This window comes from Oryctolagus cuniculus, chromosome 20, assembly GCF_964237555.1.
Source record: "Oryctolagus cuniculus chromosome 20, mOryCun1.1, whole genome shotgun sequence".
Lineage (NCBI taxonomy): Eukaryota > Metazoa > Chordata > Mammalia > Lagomorpha > Leporidae > Oryctolagus > Oryctolagus cuniculus.
The window spans coordinates 10,566,991-10,586,108 of record NC_091451.1 but is presented as its reverse complement, the minus strand read 5'-3'; the positions used below and the strand labels follow the sequence as shown (position 1 = coordinate 10,586,108).

At 44.2% G+C, this 19,118-nt stretch overlaps 1 protein-coding gene across 7 annotated transcripts in view; it reads left to right on the top strand.

Annotated features, from left to right (window-relative positions):
- Nucleotides 1-5,642: 5,642 nt before the first annotated feature.
- Nucleotides 5,643-19,118, top strand: part of LRRC9 (leucine rich repeat containing 9) — a 110,427-nt gene continuing 96,951 nt past the window's right edge. For 2 of the 7 annotated variants that reach the window (XM_051826378.2, XM_002719518.5), the window contains exons 1-6: nucleotides 5,644-6,325; nucleotides 14,231-14,311; nucleotides 14,584-14,802; nucleotides 15,970-16,110; nucleotides 16,642-16,705; nucleotides 16,952-17,022. In XM_051826378.2, coding sequence (XP_051682338.2) covers nucleotides 14,264-14,311; nucleotides 14,584-14,802; nucleotides 15,970-16,110; nucleotides 16,642-16,705; nucleotides 16,952-17,022 — 543 coding nt within the window. In that variant the 5' untranslated portion in view covers nucleotides 5,644-6,325; nucleotides 14,231-14,263. The other 5 variants (XM_051826377.2, XM_051826376.2, XM_008271862.4 and 2 more) reach the window with 5 other exon arrangements.

The following is a 19,118-nucleotide window of genomic DNA, read 5'->3' as shown; positions in this document are numbered from 1 at the left end:
GCACACGCACTTTCTCAAGCACCTGAGTCTCCTCCAGTATGCAGAAGATGCTATATGAACATGTATGCTAAGCTTCACGTGGAGAAGCCACAAAACCTTCCCAGATATCACCACCCACAGTGAACTCTGCCCAAACTGCTCCTCATTTGTATATTCAATGAGGGCACCCAATACAGGGGGCAACTGAATGGGGGTGGGAGCAATCTTCCTCCATGAAGTTGTCTACACTCCTGAGTATATACTATCTCTTTAAATAAATCCTGCTCAAATTCTTGCACTCTATGTCTCTGCTTTGAATTTTTCTCTCACACCAAGTCAAGAACCTGGAATAAATCCAGGTGGGGATACCCCACCCCACAACAGAACTAGATGTATATACAGAAAAACAGGTACACCTGAAAATAGCACTGAATGAGAAATAAAAATAAAATTTATGGGGCTGGCGCTGTGACATAGTGGGCTAAGCCCTCTGCCTGGGCGCCAGTTTGAGTTCCAGCTGCTCCATTTCCTATCCAGCTCTCTACTATGGCTTGGGAAAGCAGCAGAGGATGGCCCAAGTGCTAGGGTCCTGCACCTGTGTGGGAGGCCTGGAGGAAGCTCCTGGCTCCTGGCTGTGGATCAGCTCAGCTCCTGCCGTTGCGGCCATTTGGGGAGTGAATCAGCAGATGGAAGACTTCTCTCTCTCTGCCTCTCTGTAACTCTTTCAAATAAATAAATAAATAAATAAACAGACCTTTAAAAAATAAAATGTATACCATGATACCATTTATGTAAATTAAAAATATACAACAGAAAATAGTGCATGTTTTCTAAAAGATAAATGGATATCTAATGGTTTATAAGAAACATGAGCGGCCGGTGCCATGGATCACTTGGTTAATCCTCTGCCTGCAGTGCCAGCATCCCATATGGGTACCGGTTCTAGTCCCGGTTGCTCCTCTTCCACTCCAGCTCTCTGCTATGGCCTGGGAAGGCAGTGGGGGATGGCCCAACTGCTTGGGCCCTGCACCCACATTGGAGACCAGGAAGAAGCACCTGGCTCCTGGCTTTGGATCGGCGTGGCACCAGCCATAGTGGCCATTTGGGGGGTGAACCAACGGAAGGAAGACCTTTCTCTCTGTCTCTCTCTTTCTATAACTCTGCCTGTCAAACAAAAAAACATGAGTGCACATGGTTCAGATGGGGTGGAGAATGCAAACAAATGGAGATAAAATACAAGAGAAGGGTATTACATGGACCCGCAGCAATAAAGTGCTTTGACCTGAAGAACACACTCAACTCTAAGTCTCCGGTCTGGATAAAGGAGAGAAAGGAAAGGAGGGTAGACAAAAAGAGTTTTCCCTTGCAAACAACTAGGCAGCTCTCTAGTGATTTAAGACTACAATTTTGCTCCAATTCACTGTCCCTCAATTTGCTGCCTTAGAGCTAAATGAGGAGTGCCTTTTCACAATACCCTTGACTGTCTTTTAAAGAAAGCTTGTTCTTTTAACTATATAGCAAGTCATAGCCAAGGCGAGATTTTTTAAAGGTAAACCATTAGAATTAGCATTCTGGTGGTCCCATTAAAACTTTTCTTCAAAACAATTCCTAACTTTTAATTGCATAATAATATATATGTAATTCTAGACATTAATAACTTTATGAGTGCCATATAATTATCTCTTCCATACACAACGCTAAGTTGTACTTTTATGATACTCAAATATGAGAGAGCATATTTTTACAGATAATCTTAAAAACTTTTAGCTGGGAAGTGCTCATTTGCGTAAGTATCAAATGTCTACAAGAACATAAAAATCAAATCAGTACTTAAAATCTCCAGTGGGTCAGGCACTTAGCCTAGTAGTTAGGACGCCAATTAAGATGTCTATGTCTACGTCTACATCTACGTCCTGGGGCCAGTGTTGTGGCCACCACCTGCAGTGCCGGCATCCCATATGGGCGCTGGTTCGTGTCCCGGCTGCTCCACTTCTGATCCAGCTCTCTGCTACGGCCTGGGAAAGCAGATGGCCCAAATCCTTGACCCCTACACCCCCATGGGAGAAACAGAAGAAACTCTTGGCTCCTGACCAGCTCAGTTCCACCATTGCAGCCAAATTGGGAGTGAACCAGCAGATGGAAGACTTTCTCTCTCTCTCTCTCTGTAACTCTTTCAAATAAGTAAATAAATCTAAAAAACAAAATGTCTGGGCCGGCGCCGCGGCTCACTAGGCTAATCCTCCGCCTAGCGGCGCCGGCACACCAGGTTCTAGTCCCAGTCGAGGCACCGGATTCTGTCCCGGTTGCCCCTCTTCCAGGCCAGCTCTCTGCTGTGGCCCGGGAGTGCAGTGGAGGATGGCCCAGGTGCTTGGGCCCTGCACCCCATGGGAGACCAGGAAAAGCACCTGGCTCCTGCCATCGGATCAGCGCGGTGCGCCGGCCGCGGCGGCCATTGGAGGGTGAACCAACGGCAAAAGGAAGACCTTTCTCTCTGTCTCTCTCTCTCACTGTCCACTCTGCCTGTCAAAAAAAAAAAAAAAAAAAAAAAGTCTGTGTCCCACTCTGGAGTACCCAGGTTTGGTTTCCAGCTCCAGCTCCTGACTTCCTGCTAATGTTTACCCTGGAGAGAATGATAGGTAATGGCCCACATAACTGGAGACCACCACCCATATGGGATCCCAGCTTTGCTTCCCAGCCCATTGTGAGTATCTGGGGAGAACACCAGTGAATAGGCACTCGTTCTATCTGCCTCTTAAGCAAAAATTTCCAGGTTTTTGTTTCTCTCAAATTAAAAGCATTACAAAGTAGAATTAAAATTAGATATTCCCACAGTTCTCTACCAAGAGTAGGATTTTTTGAGAAATAAATTTAATAACCAATTCAGAGTTTTAGTTAACAGGTTATTATGCAATTCAAGATTTTAAAATCTGGGTCAGCAAAGTCATTTCTGTTTTGTTCAAATAAAAGCTACTACCTTTACTCAGGCAGTTATGCAGTAATTTTGCTACAATTAGTGGTAATATATCTTCCCAAATGTTTTTTTTTAGATTCAAGATAACTTTACTTGTAAATAAATAATTTAAATTTATATGGTGTGGCTTTTACCTAGGACTATTAGCTGTAAAACGAAGCCTTATTGAGTGTCAATTGTTAAATTAACAACAGGAGTCACTGTGCACTTGCTCCCCATGTAGGACCCTCTGTCCTTAATGCGTTGTACTAAGAGAATTAATGGTAAAACTAGTCTTGTTATACTTTATACTTTGTGTGTTTTAGTGGCTGTAAACTATTGAAATCTTTACTTAATATATAGTTGATCTTCTGTATATAAAGATAACTAAAAATGAATCTTAATGAAGAATGGGATGGGAGAGGGAGTAGGAAGTGAGATGGTTTGGGGGTGGGAGGGCAGGTTTGGGGGGAAGAACTGCTATAATCCAAAAGTGGTACCTATGAAATTTATATTTATTAAATAGAAGTTTTTTATTAATTCACTTATTTTTTAGTGCCTTCAGTTTCCACTCTTTGTGTACAGACATAAAACCATACCATACGCAACTTTAAAGTGAGAACAGGAGGTTAGCAAAAATGATTACTTTTTTTATTCCTATTATTTTTAAAAATATTTATTTTGTTTGAAAGAGTTACAGAGAGAGGTAGAGACAGAGATAGGTCTTCCATCTGCTGGTTCATTCCTCAGATGGCCACAATGGCCAGAGCTGCGCCAATCCAAAGCCAGGAGGTAGGAGCTTCTTCTGGGTCTCCCACACAGGTGCAGGGGTCCAAGGACTTGGGCCATCTTCCATTGCTTTCCTAGGCCATAGCAGAGAGCTGGATTGGAAGTGGAGCAGCCGGGATTAGAACCAGCAGCCTTTAGTCCCCCCCCCCCCCCACTGCTTTTAATTGGAAGCATCTTTTGCACCCAATAATATCTAGAACATGCGAACAGGGCCAGCGCCATGGCTCATTAGGTTAATCCTCTGCCTGCAGCGCCAGCATCCCATATGGGCACCGGTTCTAGTCCCAGTTGCTCCTCTTCCAGTCCAGCTCTCTGCTGTGGCCCAGGAAGGCAGTGGAGGATGGCCCAAGTGCTTGGGCACCTGCACTCCACATTGGAGACCAGGAGGAAGCACCTGGCTCCTGGCTTCGGATCGGTGCAGTGCCGGCCGTAGTGGCCATTTGTGGGGGTGAACCAACAGAAGGAAGACCTTTCTCTCTGTCTCTTTCAAATAAAAGAAAAAAACATGCAAACAGGCAATTCTTTCACTGTGGACAAAGGCTTATTTGCCAAGTCATGAATGGTTAACAGTCTACAGCTATCTTACTAAGTCTTTGTGCTTTAACTACAAATAATATTCTTAAAATTATTTGTTTAGGGAGTGGTCAGTGTGGCACCGTGGGTCAAGCTGCTGCTGACCCACGTGTGTCCGCCCACGTCTGAGATGGGGGTGCTTGCGATCAAGTTCTGCCTCCACTCCCAATCCAGCTTCTCACTAATGGGCACTCCGGGAGGCAGTAGATGGCTCAAGTCCTTGGGCCCCTACCACTTGTGTGGTTGACCCCAGATGGAGTTCCTGGCTCTCGCCTGGCTCAACCCCAGCTGTTGTGAGTATCTGGGGAGTCAAGGAGCAGATGGAAGCCTCCCACTGTCACTCTGCCTTTCAAATGTTAAAAACAAATCATTTAACATTGCTTATGTACCATAAAGAAAACAGTGCTAGCTCTCTCCAGTCTTCACTACACAGGAAGATCAGAACAGATTTCTAACATCATAATCTGATAGTTTCTAGCCTTTCATCAAAAACAGCTGCATCTTGAGTCTCCAACTTGCTCTCTGAAGCAACTTCTTTACCTAACAGTTTAGAAGTCTAGACTGTTAATTTTTAATTAGTCTTTAATTTCTAAGAAGAAAGTATCCCTAAAGATAGGTCATCTTGTTCAACCACATTTTCAGAGAGGATAAAAGTAAAAATATGAATCCGATTTTTTGACACTAAATCAAACTCGCAAAGCCACATGTATTTTAATTAATGTATTAACGACAAGTAGAAATATCGGTGAAATCAAAACAGAGGGAAAATTAGTTCACCTGATTCTACAGTAGACAATACAGTTAATTAAATGTGCGGAATTGAAAGTCAGGTTATCGGAAAATTTCCTAAAAATCTGACCTAAGTTTCTTAAGCAAGCATTTTACCACGATTATCTATTAAACGAGGTGGTCATCCGGCGATGGCACTCAGCGCCCGGTGCTGTGTCGTAAATATTCTACACAAACCGGCCGAACCGTCACACACAGAGCAGCGCCCCGCAAGTGAAGCCCAACGCGTCACACACTTCTCTAACCGCGGTTTGTCCAAGCAGAAACCACCATTTCCATACATTTGATTTACCCCAACCTACCAAAAACGTTATTTCAACACGCGGTTAACACAAAAATCATCCACTTAACGGTTTTCCTCACACCGAGCCTTCACAAATTTGCAGCTCATCTCCGCGGGACACATAGCCGTGTCCCGCGCGGCCCACCCTGGCTTGTCTTCTACTAACCCCGCTCACCTCTCAGCCCCTCACCCACTCTAGAAAGTCTCCCCCTTTTGTCATTTTCCCCTTCTAGAACATTCTGGAATACTATTTGACAACAAGACCCCGAGGGGGCCGACGCCCGCTGGAGGGGCCGCGGGTCCCTGTGCTCGGCGGGTCCCTGTGCTCGGCGGCTCCGGGCGGAGGCCGGCCACGTGCCTGGAATTTGGCGGCTGCTGGCCTCGGGTCGGAGCGTCCAGGCTCCCCCCGGGCCGTCGGGCCGCCTTGTGACATCACATTGTCACACCTTTGAGGGGGTTCAAGCCCAGGGAGGCTCGGAGCTTCAGGCCCCCCGAGAGTCAAAGACTTTCAAGGCGAGAAGCGAGGACTGGAAGAAGCCACGACGAGGCGCCCTCCATCTGGCCCACAACCTGTTGCTTCTGGTCGCGTCCTCCCGCCACGCCACGGCAGCCGGCGAGGCCCGCGGAGGTTCCAAAGCACCTGAGCTATGGACGCTCTCAACGTTTCCCAGGAGCACCAGCGGGGTCTTCCGGGTGGACCCCTGTGCCTGTGCTGATTGGCTGGAGCGTGCCGGCACGTGATGCAGACGCGGGGCGGCCACTCCTTGCCCCGCCCCGCGTCCCCTACCGCACGCGGCCAGATGCGGAGGGCGGGTTTCCTAGGCAACCGCGGCGAGCCGTGCGTACGCGGCCGGCCGGGGCTGGAGAGGGGTCGTGTCCGCTGCAAGACAGGGCCTGGGAGGGCAGAGCGGACTGCGCCCTGTCTTGGATCACCCCGGAACTCATCCTCCCTCTGGAAGAAGGTGAGTGTGCGGAGCCTGGTGGCGCTCAGACGAACGTCACCTGTAGGCGGGGCCACAGGGCCATTGCTCCCAGCTCCTCCCTCCGGGAGGAGGGCACCAGGAGGAAAATGCAAGGGCAGCATCGTTAAGTCCAGGGAACTCCGTCACGGTGCCGCGGAGATGAGGAGAAGAACGAGAGGCGATGACTGGGCTTCGTTGAGGCCTCAGGCGACCGGAGCAAAACTTTGACCCGCAGGCACCTCTGGAGCCATCACAGCCAGCCGTTAAGACGCTGGGCTGGGAGAACCAAGCGCGCTGTCCAGACCTGATGCGGTGGGAAGGACGTTTGGACTGTCAGTGGCGACTGATAGATTCCGAGCAAGCGGCCTGCCTATACCAGCCACCACCCCCCCCCCCCTTCATGGCAGTCACACCTGTGGACCCGTCTACTCTCATTGTTGTATTCTGAGTGGTCACGTCGGGCAGATAGTTAGGCCATATGGGAATCTTGCCGTGATGAATTCAAGCCATTCAGCAAGTTTAGGAACCGCCTGGAATGTGCCAGGCACTGTGACAGGTTAATAGTTCCTGCCCTCAATTGAGCATGATGCCTAGTAGGGGGGAGACTGGCAAGTATCACAATACAGTGTGCAGGTGAAGAGAATGCCTATCGCACTACCGGGAAGAACTAGAGTCTTCACACAGAAGAACCCTGGTCTTTGAGGATGTATGGAGCGTGCCAGCTAGTCCAGGGACAAAGACGTTCTAGGGAAGACAGACAGAATAAGGGAAGGTACAGAAACATCGAGGCCACTTCAGAGACTGCGGCTGTGCCAGAGCCGGGGTGCTCTGAAGAGGGGGTGTTGATTAGGAGCTGAAGAAGCAGGCGGCAGGCAGTCTGGTGACGGGAATGCCTTCCACGCGGGGCAGCGTTGGCAGATTGGCCTCTCAGGAAGACAGCTGGGAGGGCAGTGTGGAGGGTGGATGGAGGGAAGCCAGACAACAGCCACGGCGTCCAGTTAAGGGCACGTGGTGAGGGCCTGAAGTAAGGCACAGGGAAGAGGAATGGAGAAGTCGAAAAGATATATATGTGATAGACATTTAAGAGGTATGAGCAGAGAGATTTAATGAGTGGGTGAACCTGGATAAAGAGAGAGTAAAAATTGAGGGTGTCTTGGAGTCTGACTCAGGTAGTCCTTTATCAAGGAAAGCCTGCGTTAGGACGAACAGCCTTCAGTTCAGTTGGGAAATCTGAGATGCCAGCGGGAGCTCTCCATGCGGGCAGTTGGATTTGCTGCTCATCAAAGGGGGAAGAAAAAGAAGGGTAAATTTTTACCCAGGAGGAAACAACCGGGTTGAAAAGCGGATTTGAGATAACAAGAGAGGATAAGGAAAGAAAGTGAAGCCAGAGAAAAAAGTTAGAGGGGGAGAGGCATCTGCATTGCCCCACGCCACATCAGGGTGGACAGCTGAAACATGTCTGATGTCTCTGGCCTTCAGGGGGGTTTTATTGACCTTATTTAAAAAAAAAAAAAGCTACAGGGACTTGGGTGGCCTCAGTCAGATGGCAGAGGGTTGTGGACTGAGTGGAGGTGAGGAGGAAGTGTTGCTGACGACTGTCAAGGAGCGTTTCTGGGAAGGTCTGTAAGAACAGCAACGTGCAGAAGCAAGCAGGATAGGAGGCCCTTTTCTGAGGCAGGAAAGCCCTGGCGCTCATGTGCAGAGGGAGAGGAGAGCCCAGAGAAGGAAAGGTGGGGTAAGTGAGCGAGAGCAAAACTTGTTAGGGTGGTTTTCTGAAAGACACGGGAAGAACAGGATCAGTACACGGGAAGAAAGGTGTGTTTTGTACCGTGGAAGAATAGTGAGAAGGGGTGGAGAGGAGTGAGAAGAGATAGAAGTGTGTCTTTGGTTGGGGAGAGGATGGGGGGACGTCCATCTCATTGCATCAGTGTTTTCTGTGAAGGTGGAGACAAGATTGTCTCTTGAGAGAAAGACCTTGAGAGCAGTAGTGAAAGTTCAGAGAAGCCATTTTGTCAAGTGTCCCAGATCTGTCTCTCTCATCCTGCTCTCCAAAAAAGGAAGTTGGTGAGGAGTATACAAAACATTGATGAAGATCCGGCTGACATTAGAATCCATCCGTTCACAGTGACTTCAGCGCCCTACTGCTCATACAAAAATTTCCAGCAGCAGTCCAAGACGGAGAAGAGGTGATTAGCTCAGTCCAGGATGTGTGCTTTGAAGGGTGACAGCTACAGAAACTCCTAGTAGCTCCTGTTTCCCTGGGGGAGCTAGAACAACCCGAGGCCCCCTAGCGGAGCAGAGTCTGCAAGGCACTTTCCCAGAGTACAGGAGTGAGTGTATGAGCTGGCCAGCAGGGCAGGTGCCTCTGGAGGGAGTCGGAAGCTTGATCTTGGAGGCTGGAGTCCTTTGTAACTGGAGAAAGAGTAGGAGGTTTGTCAGTACCGGCGAAGTCCAGGCTCCTTGTAATTCAGATGTATGAACACAAAGTGTAGGATTTGGGTTTTTGATCATTAACTATTGAATTCTAACAAGATTTTTTTCTGAATAAGGGCATTGATGAGGAGAATATAAGTAAAAGATAAACTTGATATCCTAAATACTCATCCTGCTCTACCAAGAAAAAGTAGCATCCTTGATTGAGTGGACAGCTCTGCCTTTGTCCTGCAGTGGCCTCAGTGCTGTGAAGATAAAAGTTTTCTCTCAATTAATCTTCATAATGCAATCTCAACCCAAACCCTAACTCAGCGTTCTAAAACAAAATACAAAATAACCATAAATCTTATTGGGAAAAATAAATATGAAAGAATAGCCAGGAAAATTCCCCCAGAAATACTCTGGGGGCATTTACAATACAACTCATAGTAATTAAAATAGGCTGACGCAGATACAAGAATAGATAGAGCTAAGGGGAGCAGATTAGAAAGTCAAAAATGAGGCACAAGTGCATGTGATCAAGCAATACATAGCAAAAGCAAGAGTTTATTCCTTCTGCAATAGATATCTTAGACATAGATAACTTGGATCACCATTTGGTAACCTTGGAGGTACAAGGGCAACCTTTGCCCCTTGCATGGTGGTGGGTGGCCGGGTTTTCTTGTGGTGCACACTGACATCAAACCAAGATGTAGGGGCTTCTCTTTGCATGAGTGGAGAGGCTACAAGACCTCTTTTATTTGGTATAGCATCTGATTAAACCTAAGAAGGGAAGGCTGAGGCCTGCATCAACAAGTATACTCTAAAAATTTTTGGAAATTAGAATTAAAAGCTAACATTATTTCAGTACAAAATAACACTTGAGGTCCATACTTGTGTTTTTCATAGTGTACATTTCCATGAATTTTATGAAGACTGCTTATATACATGGATTTAACTTTTTTTGCACCAAAATAATATTATCTTTTAGGGGCCGGTGCCGTGGCTCACTTGGTTAATCCTCCGTCTGAGGCACTGGCATCCCATATGGGCGCCGGGTTCTATTCCTGGCTGTTCCTCTTCCAGTCCAGCTCTCTGCTGTGGCCCTGGAGGGCAGTGGAGGATGGCCCAAGTGCTTGGGCTCCTGTGCCCACAGGGGAGACCAGGAGGAAGCACCTGGCTCCTGGCTTCGGATCAGCACAGCGCCGGCCACAGTGGCCATTTGGGGGGGTGAACCAATGGAAGGAAGACTTTTCTCTCTGTCTCTTTCTCACTGTCTATAACTCTACCTGGCAAATAAATTCTTAAAAATATATTATCTTTCAATTCCTTTGTCCATGAACTTTGAGGTACCTCCTGTGTGCGGGCTTTTGATGGCGTCCCCGTTATTGCAGGTTGCTCCCTTGCCTGCTGCACTGCTGCTGCCTCTGCTGTCCTCTCTCTGAGTCTCCCGAGGATGGAGCAGAGATGGACTTGCCGTCGGGAGGCAGAGAAGGACGAGTAGCCCTTCCTTCGGCACAGGCCCGTCATCTTAACCGCTTTGACCGCCTGCGCTGCTGCTGCCCTGCGCCATCATGCCCCTCCGCCAGTTTCCTTGCTTGTGCGCTGGACCCCTACAATCTGGTTTCAGTAGGGCAGCTAAAGTGGTCCTTTCTCAGTACTTAACACAGCTCCTGGTGTTCTTTCACTCAAATCCTCATGCAGCTTTCCCTCTCGCTCACCGAAATCCAGACTCCGCACAGGAGCCTACAAGAGAGCCTGTGATTTGTCCCCGGACTCTCTGACCTCCTACCCTCCCGTGTCTGTTTCCCCTGATGCGCTCCATTCACACAGTTCCCTTACTGTTCTCTAAACAGTGTGCCAAACACACTTGCACCTCGTGGTTTTGCCTTTGGTGTTCTTTCCACTGGGGTTACACTTCCCCAGATTCCCTCAACGGCTCACACTCTCTCATTGCCTTCATTCTTTGCCCAAATTCTACTGTGTCAGAGAGGCCTTCTCTTTCTCCCCACTGCTCTCGTTCTCTGGCTGGTACGTATGAGGCCTCCATACGTACAGCAATGAACGTGGGTGAATGAGCAGAGCCCAGTGTATTAAGATCATTGCCCGGCTGTGTTTGTCTTTGTGGTGTTAGCTGGGTTCCTCCCCTCCTGCTGACTGTGTTAGTCTGCTTTGTGCCGCAGTGACAGAACATGAGCCTGGGAATTTTAGAAACACTAGAAATTTAGTTCTAACAGTTCTGGAGGCTGGAGAAGTCCAAGATAAAGATCCTGGAATCTGTTGTCTGGTGAGGGTTGTCACATGGTGGAAGGTAAAAGGGTAAAGGTGAGATAAATTCCCCCATCAAGCCCTCTGCTGAGCCCTGATTGTGGTGGGGTCATGTGCCCATTTACGAAACATCGCACAGATGCAGACGTGTGCGGTACTCTGCTGCAGATCCCAGAGAACTTCCATTTGATTCCTTATGGATGGCCCATGGCCACCCTTTCCCCAACATCTGCTGCCCCGACTTTGAGGATTGTTGTGAGTTTTTCTCTGGTATCTTGAACTTTTATCTAGTTTGTACTGATGGGCTATTCTCACAATCTGATACCATCAGTGTCATTTTTAAAATTAATTGTTCATTTTTATTTATTTGAAACACACACACACAGAGCAAGAAAGAGAGAGTGCGCTTCTACCCACTGGTTCCACTCCCTAAATGTCCACAACAGTTGGGTCTGAGCCAGACCAAAGTCAGGTGCACCCATGTAGGTGGCAGGGACCCCAATAAATGAGCCATCATCTGTTGCCTCCCAGAGTGAACTTTAGCAAATTCAGACACAGAGGTGCAACTGTGTCCCAGGCACCCCGAAATGAGATGCGGGCATCGCAAGAGCCTATTCCATCTACACTACAATGTCCATCCTCATCAGTGTCATTTTAAAAAGACCTTTCTGGATATTTCTTGCAGTCTGTGCTCTTATTCTAGTATCTCTACACATTTCTTATTTTCATAAATTTTTTATCATTCCAGTGGAATGTGACCAAAGTCAGCATCTTTTTCTCTTATTGGGGGCCGGCACTGTGGCATAGGGAGTAAAGCCTCTTGAGACACTGGCATCCCATATGGGCAGTGGTTTGTGTCCTGTCTGCTCCACTTCTGATCCAGCTCCCTGCTAATGCACCTGAGAAAAACAGTGGAAGACGGCCCAGATGTTTGGGCCCCTGCACCCACATGGGAGGCCCAGAAGAAGCTCCTGGCTCCTGGCTTCAGTCTAGCCCAGCCCTGGCCATTGTGGCCATTTGGGGAGTGAACCAGTGGAGGAAGATCTCTCTCTCTTTCTGTGTCTCTGCCTCTAATTCTGTAACTCTGCCTTTCAAACAAATAAAATAAAATCTTTAGGAAAAAGATTTTTCACTTTATGCATTTATCCTCATATGTCCATAATCTTAGACAATTGAATAAAAATGAATATATAAGTGCTTTTGAAGAAAAAACTTAAGTAGAATTTTATTGATGTATATACATACACATACACATAAAAATCACACATCTCTTAGAGATCTAATTTTATTTTCTTAGAGTGAACGCATCTCTTTAACCAGCACAAAGTATGTGTCTTTTCAGCCCCTTGAAGGCCATCTTTTGCTGCCTCCTAGTTACTCACTCCTGAAGGGTAACTGCTAGCCTGGCTTCTAATACCATAGATTAGGGTTTTTATCAAGTTTTTCTTGAATGGAATCATATGTAATGTACTCATTGTACATATGTATCTCCTGCTCTCCTGTGATTGTGAGAATTTTACATTATAGTAGTTGTCGTTTTCTCATTCCACTCCTATGTGTAAATCCAATGGAGAAATGCAGCTAGGTCCAGCATTAAACAGTGTTCAGAGAAGCACTGTTTAGACCCAACTGGAAACAGTGTCAAATGTAGCATACATAGGCCGGCGCTGTGGCTCGCTAGGCTAATCCTCCGCCTGCGGCGCTGGTACTCTGGGTTCTAGTCCCAGTTGGGGCAGCAGTTCTGTCTGGTTGCTCCTCTTCCAGTCCAGCTCTCTGCTGTGGCCCAGGAGTGCAGTGGAGGATGGCCCAAGTACTTGGGCCCCTGCACCCGCATGGGAGACCAGGAGAAGCACCTGGCTCCTGGCTTAGGATCAGCACAGCGCACCGGCCTAGCAGCCATTTGTGGGATAAGCCAACGGAAGGAAGACCTTTCTCTCTGTCTCTCTCTCTCACTGTCTAACTCTACCTTCAAAAAAAAAAAAAAAAAGTAGCATACATAAATATATGGTGATGCATTTTTACAATACAGTATCACACATGCTTTTTGAAAAATTGTTGGTTTTTTTTTCCTTTTCAGTTTTTTGCCTACATTGTCCTCATCCAACTTTTCATTTCTATCTTAACTATATCAGCTTTCTTCTGCATCCACAGTAACTTTTATGAGCAACTTAGTAGTTATATTTTCGTATTTTCTCCTTACATAATCATATACATGCATATACATATACATACATGTACATAGCATTTCTGTAGGGAGTGTTTTCCTGCATCTTTCTTTATTGTGTCGCATGTTAAAAATAGCTGGGGTTGTTTTGCAGTGTGTTAAGCTGCCTCCTGTGACACTGGCATTCCATATCAGATTTGAGTGCTGGCTACTCTGCTTGGGATTCAGCTTCTTGCTAATGCACCTGGAAAGCAGCAGAAGATGGCCCTAGTGCTTGGGCCCCGGTGCCCATGTGGGAGACCTGGATGGAGTTCCTGACTTCCTGCTTTGGCTTGGCCCAGACCTGGCTTTTGCAGCCATTCGGAAAATGAAACATTCAGTGGACCCTCTGTCTCTGTTACTCTGCCTTTCAAATAAATAGATAAGTAAATCTTCTTTTTAAAAAAGAGCTTCTATATTTTTTAGATAGCAGAAGGGTCCTGCAACAAATTAGTGGGAAAACTGAATTAAAAGATAAGTTGAGGGGTGGGTGTTTGGCCCAGCTCTTAGGCTTCTGGTTAGGACACATGCATCCCCCATCAGAGATCCTGGATTCCAGTCCCAGCTCCGTCTCCTGACTCCAGCTTCCTGTCAGTGCAGACACTGGGTGGGAAAGGTGGTGATGGCTCAAGTGATTGGGCTCCTGCCACCCATATAGGAGACCTGGATTGCATTTCTGTCCTGACTCCTGGCTTCACTCAGTCCAGCCATGGCCACTGCAGGCATTTTGGAAATGAACCAGTAGGTGGGAGCTCTCTTTGTAGATATCTGTCTTTGTTTCTGTCTGCTTTCTGTATTCCTCTCCCTCTCGCAAATAAATAAATAAATAAATAACTTTTAAGAAGATATATATTTTGGTGAAAAATGGAATAAAATGTCTTGGGGTGCAGACAGACACTTGAAAATATGCCATGAAGATTTGGAGCCATCAGTGAGTCATTCAATCTCAGTAACTTCAAGGTCCCTTTCCACCTGGAATGCTGTGACTACTATTTCTTTCAATTTTTCATTTTCCTTAACAGATATATTATTATGACCATCATTTTTAATGGAAGATGATTGAAAGTGAAAGCCTAAACCAAGAAGAAATAATTAAAGAGCTGGTGAGTCAAAACCGAATTTTCTTTTCAACAACATTTGCAAGGATATTGAGTGGAATATTTTTATTCTCCTTTATGGAGCTGGGAGGGTAATCTAGTGATTTCTTCTGCCCCGTAACTTTTAGAGTCAGAGAAAAATCATAAATCTGGTACAAATTTCTCTCTTGTGGAAGTTCACCATGGCAGCAATGCAATTGATACTTTATTTTATCTATTGACAGAAGTCAGTTTTCATTATTTAAAATGGGTAACCCAATTTCTTTCTTCTAAAACAGTGTTTGTGCAATGGTTTATCTTATGAGGTGGTTGGAAAAGAAGGATCAGATACTTCAAAACTGGAGATGTTTTTCTCAGGGTATCCCCGTATAGTTGGATTATCATTATTTCCTGATTTAACAAGTCTTACAATTGTTGCCCAAGATATAAAAGAAATCTCAGGATTAGAGACTTGTTTTCATCTTAAAGAACTTTGGATTGCTGAGTGCTACATAGAGGTAAGTTTAAACATACAGCCTTACATGGAGTATTTTTTTTCCTGAAAAGTAATTCATTGAAATATATGCATGGGTCAAAATAGGCAAATAGGTAAAAAATAAAAGTTGACTTGTACAAAGGAAAAAATGTACCAAAGGAATCAAAATATACACACAGTCTACTTTTTACTTATCAAATCATAGTTTGGTTAGCAGAAAAACTGCTTCACTTAGATACCACTAGTCATATTTAAGTTATAACATCTATTTTGAAAAGCAATATTGTGGGGCCGGTGCTGTGGCGTAGTGGGTAAAGCTGCCACCTGCAGTGCCGGCATCCCATATGGGCACCAGTTCAAGTCCCAGCTGCTCCACTTTGATCCACCTCCCTGCTATGGCCTGGGAAAGCAGTAGAAGGTGGCCCAAGTGTTTGGGCCCCTGCACCCATGTTGGAGACCTGAAAGAAGCTCCTGGCTCCTGGCTTCGGATCAGTGCAGCTCCGGTCATTGCCGCAAACTGGGGAGTGAACCAGCAGCTGGAAGACCTTTCTGTCTCTCCCTCTCTTTCTCTGTGCCTCTCCTCTCTGTGTGTAACTCTGGCTCTCAAGTAAATAAATAAATCTTTAAAAAAAAAAAAGCAATACTGTAAAATAAATCAAGAGCCACAGAAATATTTATACATTTTGACTCAAAAATCCTATTCTAGGATTTTAGCCTATAGAATTAATTCAACAGTAGAAAACAGCTTATATGTATGTAGCTACTTGTTGCAGTATTATTTTTAATAGCAAACCATTTGAAAATATGTCAAATATGTCACATAGGGTATTGTTAAAGAAAATTATTGTAAACATAAGAAAAGATTTTTAAATTATCAGATACTATAACAATAAAGATGATTAAAACATTTTAGGTTGATCTCAGTAAAAAAAAATTCACATTATGATTGCAACCATATAAAAATATGTATAGAGGTAGTTAAAGGAAGCACACAAAATTGAAAATAGTTTTATTTATGTGGCAAGATTACATTTTATTTTATTATCAACATTTTAGCTCAATTTTTTGGATGTTGATTTTGTAGTAAAATATGATAATCAAATGCAAATGTACTTAAATTGACTTAATTAGAAGGATTAAAGGTAAAACATAAACTAACATTATTCAATCTCCTTTTTTTTTTTTACAGAAAATTGGAGGTCTTCAAAAATGTAGCAAATTGGAAAAGTTGTATTTATATTATAATAAAATTTCCAAAATAGAAAATTTAGAGAAATTAATCAGATTGGAAGTTCTTTGGCTGAACCACAATATAATTAAAAATATTGAAGTAAGATAATTTCAGTGATTTGTGTAGGAAGCAAGTTACTACTATGGCATTTAGGTCATAGTGTCCAGTATGGTTAAGGGCCAAAATATTCTTTACCAGTATAATTATTGTCACAATAACAAGTATTTATTAATGTATAGAGGGCTTCATATACAATAATTTGCTTTACTCTTCACAAACCCAAGAGACACAGTATTGCCATTTCTTCTTTGAAGATGAAATACAAAGTTTAGAGAAGTTATGTAACTTGCATAACATTTTAAATACACTCTCTGAGTTTTTTTTTTTTTTTTTTTCCTTCTCTCTCCTCTCTACTCCTCTCCTTGCTCCCTCCTCCAGTAAATCTCCCTGGGTTCTGGTGTAGAGAAACAAAGACGGCTTGGTTGAGGCACCTCTGTCCCTCTGTGCTTACACAGCACACAGCGCCCAGTACTCAGAGCACCTGAGAACTAACCAGATTGATCAGATACGGTTTATAAATATGGATTTCAATGATATTTTTTCTCAGTTATTTGTTGTCCAAATTTTTAGGGCTTACAAACTTTGAAGAATTTAAATGATCTTAACCTTGCTGGGAATCTAATAAGCAGAATAGGTATGTAAAGTTTCTTTTGCAATCTGAGATAATGCTACAGTAGTTTCCCATCAGTATAAAAATGCTTATCTTTCTTTTAAACTTTTATATGATGTCTTTCCATAGCATTTCTAAGATTCTGATTATCAGATGTAACAATATTATCCGTTAACACAATCTCCTACTAGTCTTATTTGTATGTAAAGAATGACACGATGTGAATAAAAAAGTTAATTTTAATTTATTTTATCTTTTTTTTAATTGAAGGCAAATGTCTTGACCCCAATGACCACCTGGAAAGATTAAACCTCTCTGGCAATCAAATATGTTATTTCAAGGTATGTTTAAGTGGAATAATTCATTTTTATTTATTAACCTGAATTTTGAATCATATTATTTAAAAAGTGACTAATAGCCCCTTATAAGGACTAATTTAATTATTTTGGGGTACTTGAGACTCTAGGAAATGGGAAGGTGCACTGACTAAATTTGACGCTCTTAAAGCCAAACAAATACCTATTTACTTGGCTCATAGGATGCTATTTTCTCTTCACTTCCTTTCAGTCTTCCTGGCTACATCTCCCAGTGTCTGACTTTTTATCCTCTCCTAGCACCTTAGCAATGGACTGCCCCTGGTCAATTCTGGGATCTTTTGTAATTTCTGTCTGCGTTCATTCTCTAAATAACCTTATGATGTCCTTATGACTTTAAATAGCTTCTATCTACTGGTCAAATTGGTAACTCTATTTTCCCTGACAACTCCTTAGAATTATAGACATCTGTTTTAACTCAAACTGATTCCCCCTCACCAAACCTCCTTCCTGCCTTTATCACCTCTCTCAATGGCATTTTCTTTTTCCAGTAATTTAAGCCAGAATCCTTAAAGTCATTTTTAGTACTATTCCTTCAATTTCAAATCCAGTCTGTCAACACATTCTGTTGACTCCATCTTCTTAATATACTAGAGTCTGACTTTTTCTTAGTACCCCAGTCATTTCCAACCTGCTTCAAGACAGTGTCATCTCTCACTGTAGTGTTGAACCAGAAAATTCTCCCTGCATTTATCCTTTGGCTATTCTCAGTCTGTTGTCTATCCAGCAGCCTGACGGAGCCTTTTAAAAATACTTCATATCATCATTTTTCTGCTCAAAACCCGCCGTTGGCTTCTCATCTTTGAGACTGAAAGCCTTCTTTTATGATGGCCTGAAAAACTGGGTAATCTAGTCTTCCTTCTCCCTAGACACTGTCTCTCTGACCACAGCTTCTGTCACTCTCCTACTGATTTTTTCTATTCCAGATGCACTGGTCTCTTCACTATTCCCTGAATATACCCAGACATTCTCACCTTAGGGTCTTTGCTCTTGCTGGAACATTCTTCCCCCACATGCCAGCATGGCTCGTTCTCTATTTTCTTTCGAATATTTGTTCAAATGTGACATTCCTAGTGACACCTTTCCTGCCAATTTAGGTAAAATGGCAAGAGCCCTTCCCAACCTGCAGCACTCCCTCTCATGCTGTTGCTGTCTGATTTTTTTCTTCTTGGCACATCTTCACTAGCACACAAGCTCCTTGTGTACAGGAGTTTTGCCCATTTTGTTCACTGCCATATCCACAGTGCTTCAAACAGCGTTAGACATACAGTAAATCCCAGTAAACATTTGTCAAAAACATGAATGGAAAAGAAACAGCCAAAAAAAAGGACTTGATGTTTATTGCATGTAACGTGGATTAAAACATGCGGCATTCTTAATTCTGACAATGTGAGATTGAAGGTGCATATTCAAACACGTCCTTCAGAAAAATATTGAAGAAACATGGAGAAAATTTACCATAGGAATAATTTTGAATTGACTATTATTAAACTTCTTTTACTAAGAGAAAAATAGAAGACGCCAAGAAGCTGTAGGATAAGATATAACACATACCTGAAAAAGAAATTCATATGAAGTTGTAGTTTATTAATCAAAGTGGAGAGGAAATAGTTGATATAAGCTTTGAAGTGTCAAAGAATTTTATTTATTCTACTTTAAAATTTTTTATTTATTGAGAAACAGGCACAGAGAAAAGACTCCCATCATCCATTGGCTTACTCCCTAATGCCCATAGTGACAGGGGCCAGGAACCAGAAACTCAATCCTGATCTCCTCTGGGTGGCAGGAACCCAGTGTCTTGAGCCAGCTGAAGTCAGAAACCAGAGGAAGGTATCCTAAACCTAGGTACACCAAAATGGGATGCAGGTGTTCCAATCGCTAGGCTGACCGTCCACCCCAACACAATTTTAACAGGCGCGTAGGAGGATCTTCTGTGCACCGGAGCTGGGCATTCTGAGGGAGAGAGAACAATATGAACAGAAGTACGGAAGAAAGAAATCAAGGCGTGTGTTACAGTATCAGGATTGTCATTTGACTGGAGGATGAACTACATGAGAACATTG